At 40.3% G+C, this 23,019-nt stretch overlaps 1 protein-coding gene across 2 annotated transcripts in view; it reads left to right on the top strand.

Annotated features, from left to right (window-relative positions):
* Window positions 1-23,019, top strand: part of RANBP3 (RAN binding protein 3) — a 48,874-nt gene that overhangs the window by 21,518 nt on the left and 4,337 nt on the right. For both annotated transcript variants that reach the window (XM_055804695.1, XM_055804696.1), the window contains 14 exons: window positions 3,795-3,831; window positions 3,921-4,007; window positions 6,489-6,560; window positions 7,404-7,469; window positions 8,571-8,663; window positions 9,752-9,855; window positions 12,393-12,512; window positions 13,140-13,243; window positions 15,553-15,631; window positions 16,502-16,604; window positions 17,492-17,616; window positions 19,566-19,686; window positions 20,322-20,464; window positions 22,599-22,779. In XM_055804695.1, the coding sequence (XP_055660670.1) occupies window positions 3,795-3,831; window positions 3,921-4,007; window positions 6,489-6,560; window positions 7,404-7,469; window positions 8,571-8,663; window positions 9,752-9,855; window positions 12,393-12,512; window positions 13,140-13,243; window positions 15,553-15,631; window positions 16,502-16,604; window positions 17,492-17,616; window positions 19,566-19,686; window positions 20,322-20,464; window positions 22,599-22,779 (1,435 nt within the window). The remainder of the gene's footprint in view (window positions 1-3,794; window positions 3,832-3,920; window positions 4,008-6,488; window positions 6,561-7,403; window positions 7,470-8,570; window positions 8,664-9,751; window positions 9,856-12,392; window positions 12,513-13,139; window positions 13,244-15,552; window positions 15,632-16,501; window positions 16,605-17,491; window positions 17,617-19,565; window positions 19,687-20,321; window positions 20,465-22,598; window positions 22,780-23,019) is intronic.

Below are 23,019 nucleotides of genomic sequence, written 5' to 3'. Positions count from 1 at the left end.
AGTGTCTGGATTCCAGACTTGCTGTACCATGCTCTGAATTCCTTTTGCGTAAGACTTTTTTTGCATCTTAAATGCATTTTTCAAAGATAAACACTCTTAAGTGTACTCTTACAGATTTCACTTAATTATGTTGGCCTTTCTTTGCTTTCCCTAAATTCTCCCTTGCCCTCCCTGTTTCTGCTCATGATTGTGAATAAACAAAAACTGACAAATTTGTTGAAGTTTTAAAGTCCTCTGTTAGTTTGTAACAACTGTGTGAGGAAGTAATGGGTGTAAAGAAGTGGTTTGTGCTTCAGTATGGGATGGCTAATAAGTTTCATTTGCACTTTTTAAAAGCAGTTGGTAGCCTTGAAAAAGGTAATTTTGGTTAATTAGAACTGTGTCAGAGTGGTAGGAGCCTTGATTTAGAAATAAGGAGAAGTTTTCTGTAGCTGGATTTCTAAAAGTAGGGGAAGGAGGGAGTAAGTGGAAGGTGGCTTCTGTGCTGAATTGAGGAGTAAATTGTAGGTTGGATTTTGATGTTACTGGTTTAAGTATCTCTTCAGCTTTTAATTTCAAAGATTGGAGAGAAGCTGAATCATCTTAATGCTTCCCTATAAGATGAGATGTCCCTGGCTTTCATTTCTGTCGCGTATTTCTGTATCTGTGTAAAACGAGTATTGCTGTAAAGTACAGATTGAGGGGCCTGATGGGGAGGCTGGACTGCTGTTTATTATCAATAATTGTAATCTGATGTGTTTTCTTCCCAGTCTCAGATAAACTGTCATGGCTATATTCCCCCTATTTTTGTCTAGTCTTCCCAGCTTCTCCTGAATAAGCAATACTGGTGAGCAACTTCTGGCTGCAGCAGTGACTTATTTTCTAGTGTGGCTTCATGAGAAAGCGAAGCTTATGCTAATAAAGCAGCTCTGTGTTTCCTTGCCCCTGTGCCATCTGCCTTTAACTCTGTCAGGTTTGTCTAGAGGTGCTGAGAGGTGTGGAGATCCTGGCTCTGGGTTCCTCTGCAGTCTGGGGGTAGAGGCAGACCAGAGAGGAGAGAAAACAGGTCGCCGCCCCCAGCGTTTACTTCTCACTGCAGCTTATTCCACATTATTTGTCATCTAGGTAGGATCTGTGGGAAACCAGGCTTCATTAGAGCACATGCATCCAGCTTTATTTTCTTGAAAGACTTTCTTCTGATGATGAAGGGTTTTGGAATATTTTTTTCAAGATCTGCAAGAGCGAATTGGTCATTGGTAAAAGTAAGATTATGGAGAAAAAACGTGAGATTTAATGCAAGGTTGAGGAGGTCTGGAAGGTGAATGCCCCAGGTAATGGGGAGTGACTATTGACAGCAAGTTTTTTAATAAAAGCAAGGAAACAGTCATTAGTGTCTTATACTGGATGCTGAATATAACAAAATCAAACAGCTCCCAGTAGTGTTGGCAACTCTTCAGTGGAGTAATTTGCGCATATTCTCATTTATTTGAAAACAGAAAATCAAACATGGGTATCTTAAATGCTCAGGCAGGAGGTTGAGGACTGAGGTAGATATAAATGAGGTTCTTTGGCCTGTCTGTGTTTGGGGATCAACCTAACGGATTATGACTTTTCTTCCCTGGCCTTTAAATTCCTGAGTCTATAAAAGATTTAAATCCATTGTTGCATTTTTCTGGTAGGAAATTTGCAAAGTCTGACCCAACTTCCCTAAGCAGTAATTGACAGCATGAGCAGTGTGTGAGGGGGTACGGATGGGAGGTAGCACACCAGCTGATGGAGATACTTGGATGCCTTTGTAGAAGAAAATACATTTTGAGGGAAAAGGAAACCTTTTTTTATTATTATTCTGTGCAGCATCTGCTATGACGAGGGTTGGCAGTGTTGGTAACAGCTGTAAAACTTGTCAGATGGACTTTTGCATACCTTTAATCTCCTAAAACTCTCAGATTAGGAAGCATGGAAATAGTTCAGAGTAGCTACCTGGCTCTGCTTTGCCCTTAGTAGGTTGCAGTTGGTTATGGGTACGGATACTCCTTGCCCACTAAAGGTGGTGATGGTAGATTTGGTTGTGCTTGCATCAGGTAATGAAATTACAATAATGTGATAATTTGAAGCTTGTGCTATACAGGTTTGGTGTGTTTCTTTGTTACTTGGCCATGGAGAGTATAATACCTGCCAGTAAGGGCTTAAGAAGTTTTTGAAGTTCGGGGGGATGTCACTTGTTGATTTCTAAGGATTTCTGCACATAGAGACCTGCAGTTCCATTCATGCAAATTTCTTACAAAATGGTTTTCCTTTTGCTTTCAGGATTTTTGCTAAAAATGGAAACAGGTTGTTGGTGTAGGTGACAATGCTTTCTGTGCAAAACAGAATTTTTTTTCTGACTTGACGTGCTGATTGCCGAAACAGATGACATCATAGTTTTCCACTTCAGCCTTATCTTTTGGGAAACTAGTGTGTGTTGGCAGGGGAGGTGCCTAATAAGATCATCTTCTAGTAGCGTGGAGTGCTTGACCAGTTATAGGAAGAGCATGGATCATCAAATACAGTAATTAATGTGATTGGTCTGATAGATATGGGTGGATGGGGGATGTGGGGGGGTGTGTGTGTTCCAGAACTGTCTATAGCTTTTCATTCCCTATGCTAAAGGTTTCAAAAGTACTTGACTAGGATGCCAGTGAGGTAGCTATACTTTCCTATCAATGTAAAACAAACCAGAAAACCCCTTAAACTTAATTGCATAGGCAAAATGCATTGTGAATGTTTTTTTTATTAGTGTAGAGTGAAATACTGGTAGTACAATAGTATCTAGATTCTAAATACATGCAGTGCTAATTAGAAAGTTTTGTACTTTCTGGTATTCTTATATTTAAGATATGTCTTTCAGATAAGTGTGTCTGCCTGTCTGTGCCAAAACGTGGGTAGTGGCAGGGGGGGAGGACAAGCCCTGGGGCTGCTGTTCCTCCCCGAAGTGGGGCTGTGTGAAGGGGAGGTGTGTGTCCTGGGGCAGGAGGGGGATGAAGGGGTCACGTTGGGCTTAGGGAGGAGGTCTGGTATCTCAAGGGACTTTGTAATGAGATGGTGCTAATGCTCCCCTGGTTGCCTTCCGTAATGAAAAGAATCCATCGCAGGGTTATGTTTTGTGGGAGCAAGGGGTGTTATATCAGCTGAGGAATGGGCAGAGCGATTAGGGAGAGAGAGAGAGACCTAGAAATCATCAGACAAGATGTGAAACCTTTGTTCAAAAACTTTTTGAATATTGTGATAGTTGGTAGCCTGGGATGCTTCCCGTTTTGTTCCTGGTGCTGTGGGAGATGCTAGGAGACTATCCATTGCTAATTCCTGTAAAATTCCTGTAAAAATGCCATAGCATTGATTTCTGGAATGCATTTTAAAAGACATTCTTCCAGTGCTGTTCTTCTGTTGAAGGAACTGATGTCAGTTAGGTTAATTAGGAAGAGTGTGTTGGGATGAACTCCATGGGTTTGTTCATCATGACTTTGGAACTTCTATGGTACTTCTAAAATCAAAACAAATTTGAAAAATGCCAGTTTGCTTTTTTCAGTATATAGAAAACCTAACTGTAATTATTGCGCAGTCTCTGAGGATGTTAGTGCTTGGGTGTGAATTTTCAGGTATCTTATTTGTAAACTTGGGTTAATCATAAGTCATAAAAATAATATATTGCCTTGGGTGTATATCATTGATAGTAAGGTAAAAATCTCCAAACTGATGCTTAAAACATTTTGATGTATCCAAAGAGCTTGAAATGTTCAGTATGTGACTTTTGGTTTATCACTGTTATCTGATTGCAGAGATCAGCGGATGGATCAAGTCCAGAAGACGGAGATGGTAAGAAATCTGGTTGTAAGATTAAAAAACATGAGTATGTGTCTCTCTGGGATTTTGTGTATTTTCTCTAATAGTTTTTTTTCCTACAGAATCTGATCGAGAGGACGGGAGCTACTGTCCACCTGTAAAGCGTGAGAGAACTTCATCCTTAACTCAGTTCCCTCCTTCTCAGTCAGGTAAATGTTGCCACAATATTCCATGTGAGCAGTGGGTTTCCTTCTTACACTTTTTGTTTTGCCCAAATAAGTTGATAGATCTGTTTGTTAAAATATTTTCTATCTGTAAGTTTATATATATTTGTAGTTTCAGCTTTTAGCCTTATGTTGTTAAATTGAGGATTTTACCAGAAATCTCTTTGATTTGTTTTGATCAGGTTGCCTAACACATCTGTATAAAAGCTCCTTTTTCTTAGTTACTCTGCCAGGCAAATCTTCCAATTCTCAAGTCATGCTTCAGTCAGTTTAGTCCTTTTTTCTCCCATTCCTTTTAAAGTGGAGAGGATTCAGTGTGTTTCACCAACATTCTCAGCTGGCAAATGCAAGAGAGTGACCACTGCCCACCAGTCACAAACGTGGGAATGGGCATGTTTGATATTTGTCATCCCCTTGGGAATGGTCTCTCAAATTTCTGCCTTTTTCTTGTCACAGACAGTACGAAGTGTTTAGCTTTAGTGGAAGATTTTTAGTTCAGATATGTCAGCGCTTGGGGCAGGTTTAGAGACTTCGCTGCTTTTCTTTCCATCATCTCAGTTGAAATAAAGGAGAGGAGACAAACAGTAAACATGAGAACGGTAAAAAAGTATTCCTCTAATATCCAGCACATTTGGGAAGTGCGACTAAATGATGAAAACCTAGTTCTTCTGCTTTTAATTTCAAAGAAATAAGTGACTATGGAATTAAAAAATGTAGTTGCTGATATGTTATGGGCATCATATTTTATTTTCATGCTGCCAGTCTGTGTCAGGAGGAATTCCTCCCCTAAGACCTAGATTTTCTGGAGTGCAGCTTAGTGGGCTTCAGGGCGCAGGCAGTGCTGTTAATTGCGGACGGTTCAGGGGACCAATGCTGCTGCCGTCTGCTCGCCGATCACTGTTCGTAAAAGAATGCTGTGTGCATTCATCAAAAATAGTGAAAATGGTGATTTTTGTCTATAGATTTTCTGTTAGGATAACAGAATGCGTACGGCCTGTTAGGTGCTTCCTTATTTATTGGACTTTATATTCCTAGTTCCTATAATCGTCTGTAATGCCTTTATCTTTTAAATTAGAATCTCTAAAATCTCAGATTTTGCTTAACGCTAACATTTGTTAAGAAGTGGAGGAGAACAATTTATTTGGCTGTTCTGTGGTTCGATACTGGATGTTTCAGGAGCCAGCATGCTTTCTCGAGCATCTGCCTGGCTAATACATTTTGACTGGATGTGGCTGTTTAGTCCCTGTTTGACTCCCCTGTTCTCTTCTGATGTGTGGTGTTGTCAAAGGGTGACCTCTGGAATTGCAGCTTCCGTAAAGGCTTCTTTGAATAAATATTGCTGACAGTATCCCATGGCCTTGGTTTACAGAAAATCTTTTGCTTTCTAAACCTCTTAAATTTTTTGTTGTTGTTACATTGCTCTCAAGGGTAGGGAAATTTTGCTTATATGAAACTCACAGCATGTTTAAGCTTAAGGCAGACCATCATAAAAAGATGGAATTAGAGGAAAGAAGCAAATATGGGGGGGGGGGGGGGAGAAATCTAAAACTTAAATATAAAACACAAGTCCTGCATCTTTTAATGCAACAGTGCTCAGAGGTGAGTTTCCTTTCTTTTTTCAGCATACTTAACCTTCTTCTGCAGCCTCATAAAAGCTAAAGAGCTAATAAATACTGTATTTACCTTGTGCAAGGTGATCTGTTGGAGACAAAATCCCCAACCTACTATTGTTGCCTTGTGACTGTTGATGCATCTACCTCCTGCTGTGATCATCACATTTTCTAAACTGCGTTATCTGTGATTCTTCGTACAACACCACAAGTATTTCAGCTGCTGAACAGAAGTTCAGCACCCAGCAAAGGGTGGAAAAGAATCTGTTCTTTGCTCTTTTCAAATATTTTTCTTTGTTGTTGACTGTTTTGCTTCTTGAGTGTGACACTTGCAGATACTCTCATGTACTTTTGTTTCTGTAGAATTTTTATCCTTGCAGGACAGTTGAAACAGAAGCTGCTGAGCTCTTAGTGCAACCCCTGCTGTCACTCGTAAGCCTTTTGAGGAGCCTAGTGTTATCTTAAACTATTTAGCAGGTGTTACACTCCTTTCTGCACTCTCTGCAGAGGCCCTTTGAAATGTTATACATATTTTGTAATGGTATTTTACATTCTGATGTCACTTTTAATTCTAGTTTGGATAAAACACAGGGTTCCCGTTTTGAGTTTTCTTCTCTCCAAAATAAATGAAATTTGCTCTTTCTCTGTTTCAGGAGAAATTAAGGAAGGGTTTATGGACGATGACCTGTTTACTTCTGTGATTATAAAGCTGTTTTAGTTCAGAAGAAAGAAAAACCCAAAATAAAACAAATTACAAGAAGTATCATTTTTGATTTGCAGCCTTGATATGTCTGGGAACAGAGTTTATGAACAACATACACAGCTTCTCTTTATTTTTCTTTTTCTTTGACTGCAGTAACAAAGAACAACGTCTTTATGCCATCAAGCTTCTGTGAACCCTCTACTGGCAATTCTGACTCAGAACCAGGTAATCTTCCTCATTTTTCTGCTTTTTCTCAGCAAACTGCTGTCAGTCTGTCACAATCCAAAGTAGTCCGGTACTTCAGAAGTAAGACCCTGTCTGGGAGAATGGAAGTGGTGATGGTTCTGATCTTATAGCTGTTCTCTTGCTGACTTCATTGTTTTATTTTAATTACCTCCAACAAGCGTGAAATCACAAATATTGAAATTCTGACATGCTTTGGGAGTGGTGGTGGAAGACTGCAATATGGCTCCATGCTCACCTGTTAACCTCAAGCTAAAACTTGAGGGAACTTTTCATTTATCTACTTTGGTTACTGGTTTTTTGATATTAAAAATCAGATCAATAATCTAAGGTCATGATAATGTTCAACAATGACCTGTGGCTCCTCTCTTGACAGTACCACTTTGTCAATCACCATTGTTCTGTGGTTTGTGGTTTCTGTGTGGGGGTGCTTGTTAGTAACTGTCATGTTCAGTCAAACTTTTGATTGTCCTTTTCTTAGTTTGATTCTCACTTAAAAACCTCTATTACTTGTAGTAAACCTCTACTAAATCCTTCCCTGAAAGAACTCAATTTCTCTTGTTAAAATGGTCTGTTTCATGTTTTTTCTGGAAAACAATTTTGAAAATTTTTTTTTCTTGCGGTCTGTGTTTCTCTCTGATGTGTATTTCCTGTGATCCCTGGAAGTTCAGGCTTCTTATGGAAGAAGGGAATTCTTTGGAAATGTCCTTATGTTGGATATTTATAAAACTTGTGGGCTGTTACAGTGGGGAAAACATAAGGAACTTTATGACTGTATGTAGTGTGTTACAGCTGTGTCCTTGTAATTTTGTATTTTGCTTGTAGAGGAGAAGAGCAGCGGATTCCGGCTGAAGCCACCAACACTTATCCATGGTCAGGCACCTAGTGCAGGTGAGTTCAGTGCTTTCTGCAACAGCACAAAGAAACCAGTTCTAGCATTTTATTTAGGAGTTTCCTCAAACTGCTGTTGTGCCTGGAAGGCGGCAAGATCTGTGTTTATGCAGAAAATCTTGTATTCTCCGGAGTGGTTCTGCCCTTAGCCACTGTGTAATGCGTATAGACGCATCCAAATTTTGGCTTGCATTAGTCATGCACTTCTGAAATGTATCTCCCCGTTGTCTCTGCTTGGCCTGCCTTGATTCAATTCTCATATAAATGTTTGAACTCAAGATAATTATTTCGATTGTTGTCGTGCCCCTCGAATGTGGGTGGCCTGAAATGATCCTGCTCGCAGAATATTCAGCTGAGTTACTCGCAACAACTTCTGTTGCAGTGTTTTACTGAATCAATTGTTCATCTTTGTTTTCTTCAATGAAGAAAACTGAGCCTTCAGGCATTGCCATTGCCTTGTAGACGTGATGTTAAGATGTCTTTAGGTGGGGTTTTTTGTCGTTTCTTCTAGTTGTTTAAGGTCAGTGGGCCTTTTGACTTAGAGGGGAATTAAAGAGTTAGTGCTGTGTATCTTACTATAGCAAACCAAAGAGGTCAGGTTAGTTCAGAAGCCAGAAGGTTGTCACATGAAACAACATCTAAGACTATTACACTGCCAATACATTTGATTGTATGAGGAATTAAAAATAAAATAATTAGTTTACCAGTATCTGGACTTGACTTCACTGGAAGAAGAAAAGATGACCTGGAATGTGTAGTTGAATAATATGTCAGTGCATCAATAGGATTGCTTGTGTACTGTCATTCCTCTTAAATTTTTACTTTTATTTCTGAGTCAGTCAAATTCTCCTGTGTTTTCCTGGATAAGGTAGAGAATATATTTTGAAGTGTTCTTTAAGGCTAGGAAGTAGTCTTCTATATTTGGGACCAATTCTCTTTTGAGACTGGGTGAAGGATGGGGGGAAAAAGGGGCTGGAAGCTTTTTAAATCTCTGGTTTTCCATCGTATGTGCTGTTGGAAGCAGTTACAGAGAAGATTAGATGAAGCTAAATTTTTCAACTTCAAGGCTTTATAGCTCTTGACAAAACTCTGTGTTTGCAGGTCTCCCTAGCCAGAAACCGAAGGAACAGCAGCGCAGCGTGCTACGTCCAGCAGTATTACAGGCACCACAGCCGAAAGCTTTCTCGCAGATGGGTAAATAATACTATTGTTGCTAGAATACCACAGAGGGAGAAGGAAAATACAAAATCAGTTTAGTGTCCGGGTTTGTATTTACTCAGCATCTGCCTTGGTTTTTTTTCTGAAAGGAGAAATCTAGAAAAAACATCTCAATTGTTCAGTGTATCTCTTACATGTAAGAGTTAACACAGTCAAACCTTCAGTTTTAGGGTGACATTGCTAAGTCTCTAACTTCGGTGTAGTCCATGCTTTGGTTGTGGAATAAAAGAGACTTTTAAGGGTATGGATTGACAATCTCAAATGATGGCATTGACTGTGGTATAATAAGCTACAGCACTCCGAAGAGTGCTAGACTTCAGCTAGCTGCCCAGTGGTGTAAAACGCTGAAATCACTGGGAGATGCCTCTAGGCTTGGGGACCGATTTGGAGTTGGGACTTTGAGATATGATTTGAATTCTTAAGTTTGGTCATGTATGTTATGCTTGTTGTATTGTTACAGAATTTGATATAGCTAATAGGAATAGGCATAATTGAAAACTGGATGTTAAATCAAAAGCACTCTTGAAGGTGTCAGTATCTCCTAAACTGTTTCTCCAGCCCCCCACCTCTTGTTACTTTAAAGTTCAGTTCAACTGAAACAGAATTAACTTCAGTTAAAGCTGAATCTGGCATAGAACCAAATGTTTCTAGCGTGATTTCTTGGCGTGCTTGTTGACACAGATCAGACTCTACAGAAGCCTTAATTTTGGGGTACATGTTTTCAATGGGGGTTTGCTATGTAAGTACTTAGGTCAGCCCAAAGAGGAGCCCTGCTGGCTGGGGGCAGGGTGCTTGCTTGAAGTTGTGTGGTGAAGTCCCTGCAGTGTATGTATGGATGAAGTGACCTTTTGATAACTTGCTTTTTTGTATTTGGCATTTTGGTTCTGCTAATAACTGCTGCATCGTGTTCCTCATGTCTCTTGCAAAATATATGGTTACTCTATAGTTTACGTTGCAGTGTTTCATGGACTTAAACAAGAAAACAACATGCAGTTTGCTCTAGAAAACTTTTAGGACAGTCTAAATATGTAGAGAATTTGTGTCATTTTCTCATTTTTTCACAGTTCTCAGCAGTGGCACCAATGGTGTAAATATCCTGCCAGATTCTGCAGCCACATCAGAATCACTAAGTAACGCAACACTGAAAAGTTCTGACTCTGAAGACAAGGTGAGTTGGAGAGGGATGCTCAAGGTGATGCTTTAAAATAATATTCTCTGAACAGTGCCTATTTGTTTAGTAATGTGAGAGCAGTTTAATCAGCGATAGCCCCCTTACAGGTCCATACTATGATAGTACACTTTAGGTGTAGCAGTAGACTATACTGTCCTAGTAGTATACTATGTTTATCTTTACTAACTCAAGAACAAAGATTTACTGAACCCACAGTTTTGGATGGTTTTTCATACCTATTTTCCCTCACAAAATATATTAAAAAAAATTGCTCAGTTCTGTTTCTACTCTAATTGGTTCTTTTTAGTCCTAACTTTATTTCTAGCTGTGCTGTAAAATCTTGCTGCTGCTTGGCTGATGCCATTACTACCACAGACACTGGATTCCTGTGACTTGGGTGCCTTGGTTCAGTGGACTGATGGTCACAATGCTGCTTTTCCATCTCTTCAGATAGCATGAAAAAATAAATCTTCCTCCTATAGGTTCACCGCTTACTCTGCATGCAGAGAGAGTCAGGGGAGTACAGAGGGGTGGGAAGCTGTTGTCTCCTCCAGTGGCTGTTGCTGGGTCTGACTGGTGCTCCTGGCAGGCCAGAGACTGGGAAGCATTTACTGAATTCCTGGTCTCACCTGAAAGGGCTTTGGTTTTGAGCTGGGCAAACTGAGCAGCTCGCACATGTTCAGTCTTCCTCCTGGGACTGCCTAGCAAACCCAGTCCCCTGCCCGTGGAGGATGGCTTTACAGATCCTGGCTTGGTTTCTAACAATTGAATGTGGAATGGTGTTGGGAAGTGTGAGGGTGGAATGCATACAGGCAGCTGAAGCAAATAAGTAACATAAGTGTAGAGACAGGAGCTATAGTGGGTAAAACCCCAGAGGCAACAAATAAATTCCCTACAGGTAATGGTGGAGGGAGGGGGCAGGTAAAGACATCTAAGTGTTAACAGTTGTTTATTTGGTACTTTGAAAGTAATTAAATAGTAATGAAAGAGGTAATTCCCTGTTCTGTGCAAAATGTGTCCAGTCCTTTCCTTCCTGCAGGTATTGAGCCTCGTAAGAGATCTTGACGATCAAGAGGTCCTTGGCATCTTAAGGGATGTTGAGGAAGACCTGGGGGATTTTAAGGGTGTGGGGGGTTTGGGTGGTTTTTCAGGGTGGGTTTTTTTTCTGGTAGCTTCATTAGACAATGGATTGCTTTTTGGTGACACATTGAGCATAAAAGTAGTATTAACAATGCTGGTGTCTGCAATGGTTTACTTGAAATTCAAGTCTCAGTTAACTTTGAAGTCTGAGTATCTAAGCAGAAAGACTTCAAGTGTGAATGGCAGTTTAAGGTTTAGTGAAAGACTACTGTCATAATTCGGCAGCAGCAAGTAAATTCATTGCATGGATCAGTATGAAGGCTTTGTAGGACAGGCTTGTTACCTCTTTATGCCATTAGGGAGACATTCTATACATTTTTAACTTTTTAACTAGAAGTCCCCTTGATTTTAATGAAAGTCTAGAAATACTGACCTAGGAGGACACTTTCTGGTAGAAGAAAGCTCTTAAATGTGGGTGTTAAGGATCATTGAAAGCTGAGTGTTAAATGGTATAGAACTTCATAACTGAACATTTGCAATTTTATCAAGGAGTGTGGTGGGATATTCTTCATTCTCTTGGCATTTGTAGTCAGCTTCACCTGCGTGAAGCTTTGTCACAGCTGTAACTGGAGTTCGCACAGCAATTAAATGCTAGAGTCTGTCTGCAGGACGTGCGGTTGCTTGATAAGGATGAATGGTTACATCTGGAATTAGAGGGTTTGTATCAGTGATTGTTTAGGCAGATCTGTGGTGTAGGTTTGATGTACCACAGGGAAAGTGAGGGCAAGTACATGGCATTTTGTGGTTATATATGAGCCTACTCTGCCCTTGTTACAGCAGATGTGAGTCATTGTCTTATTTTACTGGCAGAAAAGATTTTTTTTGAGGTCTCTGCCTTGTGCTTATACGAGGTAGTGGAGTGAAAATGTTCCCCGTTGTTGTCCTACTCTAAGCATCTCTGTGGTAGCCTGTAGCTATTTGGGCGAAGCCTTGACTCTGTCTTGAAAATCCGCAGGGAACTGCAGGAGCCCTAAACAACATGATCCTTAAACGGGTACAAGCTCCAGCCTTCGAGCCAGCCTCCCTTGACTGGTGGGAGAGTCTGGTGGCTGAAAGTCATCAGATGTATGGGGAAGCTTGGTGGGCAGCTGAGCCCACCGTGCAGCCCTTTTGGCAGCAGGGAGGTACCGATGCTTATCCAGAAGGAAGACCTGTTAAGGAGATCCTAAGCTAATGTAACTTTTCCTTTTGTTCAACAGAATGCTTTAACCCTGTCTACTCTAAACAACAACAGAGGATTATTATTTTTTTTTCTAATGCAAAATTTGCCTCATAGCTCTGGAGATGTTACTTGTCATTGTAAATGACAGTGTGACTCACCATGTTGTAACATGTGGGTTTTGTTTAGAGAAACTCCATTACCTAGGCTAAAGTTTTCGATTTCTTTTCTTTAGGCGGGCGAATGTCAGAAAAGAGAGTCCAACAATACTTCAGATGGTGACAGCTGTGAGAAGGCGGAACTAAATGCACAGCAAGCATTTGTATTTGGGCAAAACTTAAGAGATAGAGTTAAGGTACACATGTGTTTTGTTATCTTGACACTGAGTTGATGTATTTAAGGCTGAGCAGCAGTGGAACAGATCATTTGTTGGCATGAGCATTGCACAGTTTATAAAGTACTTTGAAGCCGCTATATAACAGGGTTAAAACCTCCATGTATGTATGCAAAAATAGAAGCTGTGAACACAGTTTGGCTGTTTAGTAAAACTTGTCTTCTAGACATTAATAAATTAATACGCTCCAGCATAAGAAGCTTTTTCAAATAAACAAATCTACTGCAGTCACAGGTAACGTCTAAAGCGTGATGTTATGCTTTCTCTTACCTTTTGGGTGAGAATTAAGTTGAAATGTTTTCCTAAGATGCTCCCATGCAACCAAGACTTCATGGAAAAGGTGAGAAAAGAAAATTAGGGCAGCCTGGGTTCAAACCGGTGCATGGAATAATTGGATTGTTGGTACCTCCTGTTGAAGACAGGTTTGCAAGGGTTTCCTAGCATAACAAAAGGAAGCGTAGTACTGGCCATAGGCTTATATTGTTTTATTGTAGAATGTGTTTGTGGATGGAACTTTGACTTGGGAAAGAATGAGCTCAAAATTTTGTGGTTGGTAAAAACTGTCAATATATACTTGTTCTTTTATAGCTAGGAGATGAAAGCAGTGAAACTGCCGATGTGCAGAACGCTGGCCTTCCTACATCAGATGTACCTTCTGCAACAAATTATTTTCTACAGTACATCAGTTCCAGGTGAGACTACAGGGAAACTTTTATGACGCTTTTTCCTTATTCTGTGTTCAGAATTATTTGTTGTTCCGCTCTTTGTTGGATGCAAGGTTATACTGGGTCAGTGGGGACCCAGGCTTCTGATGAATGGGGTGGCAAACTTCAGATCTGGGGGAATGCTCAATCATGTGGTCAAGGGAGATGCATTTGGCTCCATTTACCTGACCATGTTCTCACAAAGCTGCTTCGGTAAATTAATCAAGCATAAGATAAGTCTTCTCATGAATGTTTAGAAGGAAACACTGATGGAATAAACTGGAGCTGTCAGTAGAATCCTGTAGAGACCTGTGCTGTATTTGTGTTGTTCAGTGCATTTTATATATGATAGGGATAAAGGAAAGAATGGTTTAAAAGTTATATGTTCATGATAATAAGCTTTTCAGAGCAATACAGGGCGCTCGTATGAATAAGTAGGAGCCTAACTGGGAGGTCTTTGAGAGAATTTCTGATTAGGCAGTAGTATCAGAAGAAATTTGATGTAGGTATACATAAGGCAGCCAGGAGAAAATTGTGCTAATTATCTATATACAGTGGTGAACTCAACAGACAGCCTTCACTTAAGGCTAAGATGTCAGTATGGCTCTGAAAATGTTAGCTCAATATTGGTCAAAAAAGTGTTACAGAAAGAGTAGAAAACGGGATTTTTGTACTATGCAGCTGTGAATACAAGTAATAACTGCAAAAGCATGGGGGCAAATCCCGCTGAGAGTGACAGTGGCATCTCTGCTCCTGGAAGAACCTGAACTGCAGATTGAGGTCATGAAATAATGGCAAGAAAAGCACCCATAATGTGTGCTTGCCTTGTCCTTACATTCTGCGTTTTTAAGACCCTGTTGTTCACCATGAAGTTGGCACTAGGCAGTTTTGCAGCCTGAATCTTTCAACACTGAGCTTTTCAGATGATGCGCTGGAGAGGCAGAAAACGCCCCAGAGTGACTGTGTGGATGCCAGGTCAATGCCTTTCCAGAGACATGTCAGATTTTTTTAAAATCAGATTTGACAGACAATAATATCCAAATACTGGAATATTTGTTCATATCTTTCAACTTGTATCATATTTCAATTGAGTCTTCACTTTAGGAATATTTATTCATGGTAGATCAATTACCAGAAACCTAGTTTTGGGTTTGCCTTTAAAAAAAAAAAAACAACCCCACAACAAAACACACAAACCTTAAGTATCTCTAAGTCGTGGTGGCTTTGCTTTTTAGCTGAGAGGGCAAGACATTATGATGATGAACTTGCAAAAGGAAAACTCCTCCCTGCGTGTAACATACTATGAGTCCTTAAACTGTATGGCACCTTAAACAGGTGCCATGGTAGGTACCAGTAGATCCCATTGAGTTCCCAGTTGACATTTGGAGCTCAGAACTGTAGTATTTAATTCCCTTAGTAGGCAAAACTTTCTGCCTCTGAGGATTTCCTCTGTTCTTGGAATCTCCTTGTTCAGAAATAGCAACTCTACCTGCACGATTTCAAGTTTGGTTCTTCTTGAATTGTGTAGTGATGTACGTCCCCCGCATTTTCCAAACCTGGTGAAATGCACATAGGCTTGATTTCAAGCAGTCTGCACGTTCACTTAGGAAGCGTGGTGAGGTTTTAGAAAGATATGCCTGAAGGGCAGGCAGATGAGCGATGACTTGTGAAGTTTTTATAGTTCAGTAAAATAGTAAAACTCCTAAATGGAGTTTAAAATGTGTTAATTTAAAAAAAAAAATCATAAAAATGCCGCATGGGAGGAGGACTCTTGTCCTGTAAAGAAGGTGTAAGGGCTGAGGTTTGATTGTGAAACTTCTTGGCGAGGCTGTAGCACTGCAGATAGTCTAGTAAAAGGCGTTACTTACCTCTGCTACGTTTGCTTCAGTTACAATATTGCAAGTGGTTTTTGTTTCAGTTCTTTCTGTTCCTGAGAAAATTGACCGAAAATGTGTAGTAGTTCAAGTTTTGTGCATGTAGAATGCTATTTTAAAAAGTATGTTACAGGATTAAACAGTAAGCCCTGACTTAGTGTTCAGCATTGTTTAGTATGTAATTAGACATCCAAAGGGAAGATATTTACAGTGATAAAATCATTTGCCTTCATTCTGGGATAATTCTCATTCTGTAAAACTAGTATGTGCTCTCATGTTACTAAACAGAACTAAATTTACCTGTATTTGTGTCAATCAGTGCTTAATTTTTAAAGCCAGTGACAATTGCTCGCTTAAGGAATTTTATCACTGGAAGATAAACAGATATTTTCCTGACTTATAAAAACTGGTGGTTTTTTTCAGTGTAGAGAACTCTACAAACAGTGCAGATGCATCTAGCAACAAGTTTGTTTTTGGACAGAACATGAGTGAGCGGGTCCTAGTAAGTATCCACTGGGCATGAAACGTTGTCATCTTCTGAGCAGTTTGCGTTACGGATTCTCACTTGGGAATTTTGAGAAACTTTAATATTTGTCACTCTGGAGCATCGTTTCCCTTGTGGGTAGCTTATTCTGAGTGCAGCATGGGGGTTTGTTCAGCAGTGTGCTCCCAGATTTCCCTGCCAAGCTCTGAGGAGATCCAGCACCTTCTCTGTAGGGCGTGTGGTTCTCCAGTCCAAGCACTCTGTGGCCCAGCTTGCCGCTTTAAGCGGCTTCAATATAGATTTTTGAGGGTGTTTTATGTTCTGTCCCCTCCAAACTGAGAAGAGTTCTGCTACGGGACTCCCCCAGCGATGGGATTTCAAGGCCAGCAGTAAGGCAGCTGCCTCAGTACCTGGGTATGGTTCAGGAGATTCTCTGTTCGTTGTGTACCAGCCCAAGGTGTAACTTCCAGTGCCTCGCTGCTTCCTGCTGGTTTTATTGCTGTGTATTGCTGGGGCAAAAGGGAAACGTTTAATGCCGTGGATTCGTACCCATCCAACCGCCGAGCAGGGAGTTCAGTCAGGTGTGCTTTAAGCTGACCTGTAGCTGAAATCAGTTTGCTTTGTTGAACACAACTTCAAAATAAGGGTTGAAATTCAGCGTCAGTTCCGGGGGAAAATAATTTGAACTGGTTCTCAGGTCATGCTCCATTTGGTCCCTTGGCTGGGGCACTAGGACAGCCTTTACCGTGGAAGCATGTCATCCGTGGGGTGGTTCTTTTGCTGCGTGGTTGATAAACGCTAGGGCTTCCCTCTGTAATCGATTGCTAGTCTTGTTCTGCAAAATCTGTGTGTGTGTGTTCAGTTTACCACCTCTTCTTTTTGCCATAGAGTCCACCAAAATCAAATGAAGGTAGTACGGAGAGTAATAAGGAGAATGCTGCTACAGAGTCTGGGTCTGAATCATCTTCTCAGGAAGCCACACCAGAGAAAGGTGAAAAACAAAACATTGTTTTAGGAATGGTAGCTAATCCTTGCTTAAATGATTGCTTTTTTCAATATCCTGTTCCTTTATAAAAAATAACATTATTTTTTTTATGTTGCCCTTACTATCCTGTAACCAAAGATGGAGGCTGTGGGTGGGAGGTGACATGCTGGATGCTAGTTTCTCCTCTCCTTTCATCTTTAATGTTAAACACATACAGGCCACAGTGTTGTGGGTGGGTTTTGTGGTCATTCTGCAGCATAAGGGAGTATCTTCAGCAGAATGAAAGCAGAGGGAATTAGCATGGCAGGTACTGGGAGTGTAGAAGAAATGTGGCAAACTGTTTAACAATTCTGTTATATTTCCAGTGACTGAATGTCTGACTCAAATGTATATTGTATTGAGTGGGTGCACCAAATGCTTTGCATGAACCGAGAACTGTTTGCTGGATTTTAGACTTCTGTGACTCTTCAGATTGGCAAGGTTTTCTGGAAATTTGGGGAGCTATGGGAGTTCTCCAGCAAGCCAAAATAAAAGTGGAAGATTAATTGCGCTGTACGTGTGTGGGCACAACCATATAGCTGGTAGCAGTATCAGTACTGCTGGGGCACCTACAGATATGTAGGTGTCCCTGTGTTAGCAAAGGCTTTGAAATATTGTATGCGGGACAAAGTTTTTCAGTAACTTACCTCTTCTGTCCTTTGTGTCATCTTGTGCTTTTAAAACAAGTCTTAAAAGGCAAGCTTTAACTTTGGTTCAATCCGATTTCTGGTCTTCTATCAATGTTTGTCTTCTGCACTTTTATTTCTCCAAACTCTGGTGTACTTGTGTGAGAAGTTTATAAATATTACAAAATTATACGCTAATCATTCTCAAACTTTCAAAATGCTGTTCAGCTAATAATATTTCAGAATCGCTGGCAGAGTCTGCAGCAGCCTACACTAAAGCAACAGCAAGGAAGTGTTTATTAGCGAAGGTAGAAGTGATTACTGGGGAGGAAGCTGAAAGTAATGTCTTGCAGGTAAGAAACGGATCGAGTAGAGGAGCTTTTGAGTTTATGGGATTCATGTGGATGTCCAGTGGAGGCACATCACCTGATTCCCTACAACTCTGCTGTCCTCTAGATCTCTGATGTACTTTCTTGTCTCAGAATTCAAACCTTGGATGTTTATTATCAGATCCTTACTCTGTTGTTTCTTAATTTCCTCATTCTGAATAAATGTTAGTGTTCTGGCCATCCAGATGAATATTAAGCATACTTTCCTGAATCCATCACATAAAGGCTTCCATTTCCTACAAAACAATTCTTTGAAGAAAATTTAAATGAACCAAATATTTTTAACTTCTTTTAAAAAATTTCTTCAGTAGTACAATAATTAAAAACTCAGAATGGACTATTATGCCAGCACTCTGGCTTCTTGCAGAGCAGAAACCATAAAACAGTATTCGAGTTTGTCTTGAGGTTCCAAATTGAAATAGTGATGTTTAAAGGGCATTTGGTCATGACTTAGACTCCTGCTTTTATTTGTGATTTTTTTTTTAAACACTGTAGTTATTCGTTAACTTGAATATACTTACTGACCTCAGTATGTCCTTAAGAAAAGCGTACGAGGCTTTCATTCATGTAAAATGAAGTGGTATATATAATTCCCCCTTCTGCTTTATCCTCCAATTATAGGGGGCTTTTTTCTCGATCTTTTAAGTTTCTCAGCGCTTGAACTGCATTATTTTTTAGGGATAGCTTTTTGTTCGTACAGACATGCTGGTCTGTTGACACCAAACAGATGCACTGTGTCAGCAACTAATGTATATCAGTTATACTTGTATTATCCTAAAAAATAATCCATAATGTTTGCCGCTTTGGTTGTCTCTTTACCAGATATAAACAGGCTTTAAATAGTTGTCCTGGTACTTCTCTGTTTCGATATAATTCAGAAATTCTTGGATGCTTCATGTAATTGAACAAGATGCTGAAGAGATGAGTCCCGTTTCACTTAGGAAACCCACAGCTTTTGGTAGCTGAATAATTAACAGAGGGCTGATGTGCATGTGTTGGAACTTAACAGACCTCTCGCTTATTTTCTGGGGGTTTTCCTGTGAAATTTAACGCACTGGAATCCCAGATGGGATTTTTACGGACAGAACGATGTTAATGTTGCGGAAATGAAGAATACAGAGCAAGGTGTTTTGTGGTGGAGAAAATGAAAGGGAAGGAGTGAAAATGGAAGTATATTTTCCACCTAGTATGTGCACGTATGTGGGGAGCTTGAGGAGTGATGGTGTTAAGTATGAAACCTCAGCAGTGACAATGAAGCTGGATTAGAGAACGGGATATAAAGCAGAGAAGTTCAGCAGGGCCAGCAGAAGTGAGCTTTTATGGGAAGCAGGAACAGCCCTACCATTAGAAGGCACAAAAGCTGTACTTTTTCAAACTGATGAACCAGGAAGGCAGGAAAAATGCCTCTTACTTATTCATGACTTCATGTCAGGATAGTTGATAATGAGTTAAGATGTTTGTTCATTCTTTCTTCCTTAATACAGGAAGAACTTTGCTTTGGTTTTGTTGTGCTGGGTCTTCCCAACAACCAATATGACCTTTAGTGCACCTAAGACTTCTTGTACAAGAACTGACTGATCTAATAGATGACTCTTAACCATTTTCTTATCATAATAAATTTAGACACTTCCACAGAAGAAAATCTTACCTGAAAATTATTCTGGTTGTTTGAACTTGAACAGAGGTATTCTTTAAGAATATATACTCCTGTTAATAAAACCTTATGAAACCAGACAGCATATTCTGAGGGATTTATTGCAAAAGAGAGGACAACTGCTTTGGTTTGCACAGCTATAAACAGTTTAAAATTCCAGTGTGAAATCTGATTTTTTGTTTTAACTGGCTGTAGTGACTAAAGATGTATATTATTACTTCAACCAACCACTGTACTACAGAGGCGTTCTCTCTTACAGATTCAGTGCAAGCTCTTTGTATTTGATAAAAACTCTCAGTCTTGGGTGGAAAGAGGTCGAGGACTTCTCAGACTCAATGATATGGCCTCAACAGATGATGGAACATTACAGTCTCGGCTGGGTAAGAGGAACCAGGGGAAATGAGGTACTGGATGACAGTCGGTGCTATTTTCATAGGATGATTCCATGACACACAGCTGCATCCACTTTAGGTTGTGTCTTAGCTACAGCAACTCAGAAGTAGTTTGGACCCTTTCTCTTGCTTCAGTTTATGGCCCTTTCCTTCAAAGAGTATCTTTTCATATCCTCCTATTGGAGCAAATGTTGCAGTTACTTTTTTCCCTGTGAAAGCAAGCTGTATTTAGCAACTGAGTATTTGACTAGAAATTTATGGTCATGTTCTTCAGATCTGGGCACTTTGGGACAGGGTGCTTGTGGCGGGGGAGGTCTCTGAATAGTGCACAATTGTCCAGACTGGCAGGAATGTGCATTAGCCAGAGATTATCAGCTCAGATCCAACCACTGGGCTTTGATGTATTAACATATAAGACTTTGGAGTAAATACCTTGAGACATGACTGATAATCTTTAAATAGCCTACATTCTTCTGATTAACAGTTGTAACAAGATTCCTGTTGTAAGGGCTTTCCCTTAATATTCTTTGTGAAGAGACTTTAGCTTTTTATTCTGTGAATGGTTATCTTGGCTGTTTTGAGCTTGCTGTTTCTACCTAACTGATCTTGTATGTTGGCTTTAGTGATGAGGACTCAGGGGAGTCTCAGGTTAATCTTAAATACCAAGCTCTGGGCTCAGATGCAGATCGATAAAGCCAGTGAGAAGAGTATCCGGATCACTGCCATGGATACAGAGGACCAGGGAGTTAAAGTTTTTCTTATATCAGTGAGTACCGTTTTTTGTTTACATCTTGACCTTCCTACGAAAACTGGTGCTTCCTTATGTTGTAGTGGATGTAATGCTCAGTAGTGCCAAGTGACAACGGGCACACACTGAAACACAGAAAGTTCTGGCTGAATATGAGGAAGAACTTCTGTGCTCTGAGGGTGACAGAGCACTGGAACAGGCTGCCTGGAGAGGTGGCGGAGTCTCCTTCTCTGGGGATATGCAAAACCCGCCTGGCTGTGACTGTGCAGCCTGCTCGAGGAGAGCCTGCTTTAGCACCAGCTTGGATTAGTTGATCTCCAGAGGCACTTCCAACCTTGACCGTGCTGTGATTCTGCTTCCCGTTCTTCCTTGCATCCTACCTCCTTACCCTGACCCTCTCCCCAGAGTCAAGGGGCTTGGCAGACTTTGCTTGTCTTAAAAGCCTTACTAGTTGTGAAGAAATTCCACATAAAAGCTGCCCAAGGTTGTCCAAAGAGTAGTCCACAGAGTAATGATATCTGTTCTGTGCCTACTGAGACTATAACTGTAGTGTAAGATTAATGCAAATCATTTTTTGCTATAAAGGGAAACAGGAATTTCATAAATCTCTAATAGCTTAACCAAAATTAAATCTACCAGAACTTGTAGTGCAGAAAGCTGTCATTGCCTGTGTGCGGTGTGGGTGGATGTATAGATGCTCGCTGGAAGTGAAACTAAATCTGTCAAGAGCATTGTGTTAACAATGAAGGGTAACACATTTTAACTTTGATTTTCTTTTAATACAGTATTCCAAGCAGTAGCAGGACAGTGAAAGTGATACCTATGATTGCTAAATGGGGAAACTGTGATTCCAATTAGAATTAATGAAACACTGGGGGGGTCATGATACAGTGGGCAGGAAAGAAAGGTCATTCCCTAATGTCTGCTGGGAGCACTTAAGGGTTTTGAGAGGTCTGAATTGCATTCATTTGACTTACACTGATTCTACTCAAGGAGTTGCTAAAGAAATAAATAAATGTTCTTATGGATCAGAAGCTAAAAGAATAGCAACAAATGGTCAGATGCCCCTCTGACGTTAGGTTTGTAGGACTAGGATCCGGATTCCCAGAGTGGGACTTAATGATACCAAATAACCATTGATTAGAAAAAGCTGTGAAATTAATGGGGAACTCTTTTTCTCAGTACTTTTTTCCTAGATTTGAAAAGTTTGAGTTAATCTGTCATCAGGTTGTTCACTAGTGATTTTAGTACTGATGGAAAGTATCTTGTATGGAATAACTTATTCACTGCAGCTCGCTGCAGGGGGATTTTGCGGATGTAGAGGTGACTGATGGGGAGGATGGAAACAGTTTTTTATGCAAGAATCTGAGAAGTGCAGTTGTTACCTTACAGTTAACTTGGGCTCATGGTAATAGTAGTTAGTCTGACTTAATTGGTGTAGTGAAGACAGTTTCATAGTATTCAAAGGGAATTAAATACTTGGTTTGACAGGCCTAAAATCTGATTTTGAATTTGAAGGCATGAAATGGCCACTAACCTTTGAGAGTAACAAAGATAGATTCTTGGGCGGGTTGTCACAAATGCCTCCTTCTGAAACAGCTGACCATTGTAAGAGAGAGAGTGTTTAAAAAATAAATCAATAGAAAGCTTGGAATCATCACCTGCCTGACTGCATGCCCAGTCAGTTTTCTGATTATACCCTAAGTTGAAATTTTATGTTGGTGCATCATGAAACATTCAAGTGACTTGGTTGTGATTAACCAATACGTGAAGTTGAGTGATGAACCTGGAAAAATCTGTGCAAGACCAACTTTCTTTTTAGCGTGAGCTTTTGGGAGGTGCCAGGAAAGCTGTGTGACTCTGAGTGAAGAAGGTTATTTAAAATCTGCCTGTACTGGTCACGTTAGCCAGAGAATGTTGGTGCTGAGCAGAGGAATATTCTCTCTCCGTCGGAGTTCAGGATATCTAAGATCTTGCTGTGTACACCACAGCCCATTCTGACCTAGTTTGAAAAACCCTGTGTGAGAAAACTGGAAAGCAGATCGTGAAATCTGGCATGACTGGTGTGTATTACATAAGTGGTGGTTTATTCTGTTATAATTCTTTGCACCTTTTTCTTGTTTCTGAATATTAAAAAAAAAAAAACCCACAGGCAAGCTCTAAAGATACAGGGCAGCTGTATGCTGCGTTACACCATCGGATCTTGGCCTTGCGGAGTAGAGTGGAACAAGAGCAAGAAGTCAAGAATGTAGCACCTGAGCCAGAGGTAACGCAATCAAATGAGGAAGACAGTGATGATGATGTCATTGCACCTTCAGGATCAGTTGGAAGTGGTAAGCAAGACAAGTTTCCTGTTTTCCATACGTTTTCTCTGTTCTTTAAGGCAGGCTGTCCTCTCTGTAAGTGTACATCAGAGATGTACATCTGGCCTCTTGCTGCTCGCAGGTGTGTGGAGTAAAACTCGTTACACAAATTGTCTTTTTGAATGCAGCTACTTCTTGCTGCTTCTCCAAGTGGTAAAAAAGCCCCTGCGCTGCTTCCTTCTGAGTTACATGTCACAGTTCAGCAGAGGT

This window comes from Falco peregrinus, chromosome 5, assembly GCF_023634155.1.
Source record: "Falco peregrinus isolate bFalPer1 chromosome 5, bFalPer1.pri, whole genome shotgun sequence".
In the NCBI taxonomy this organism is placed as follows: domain Eukaryota; kingdom Metazoa; phylum Chordata; class Aves; order Falconiformes; family Falconidae; genus Falco; species Falco peregrinus.
Note: the sequence above shows the minus strand (reverse complement) of the source record. Positions and strands in the feature narration are given on the sequence as shown.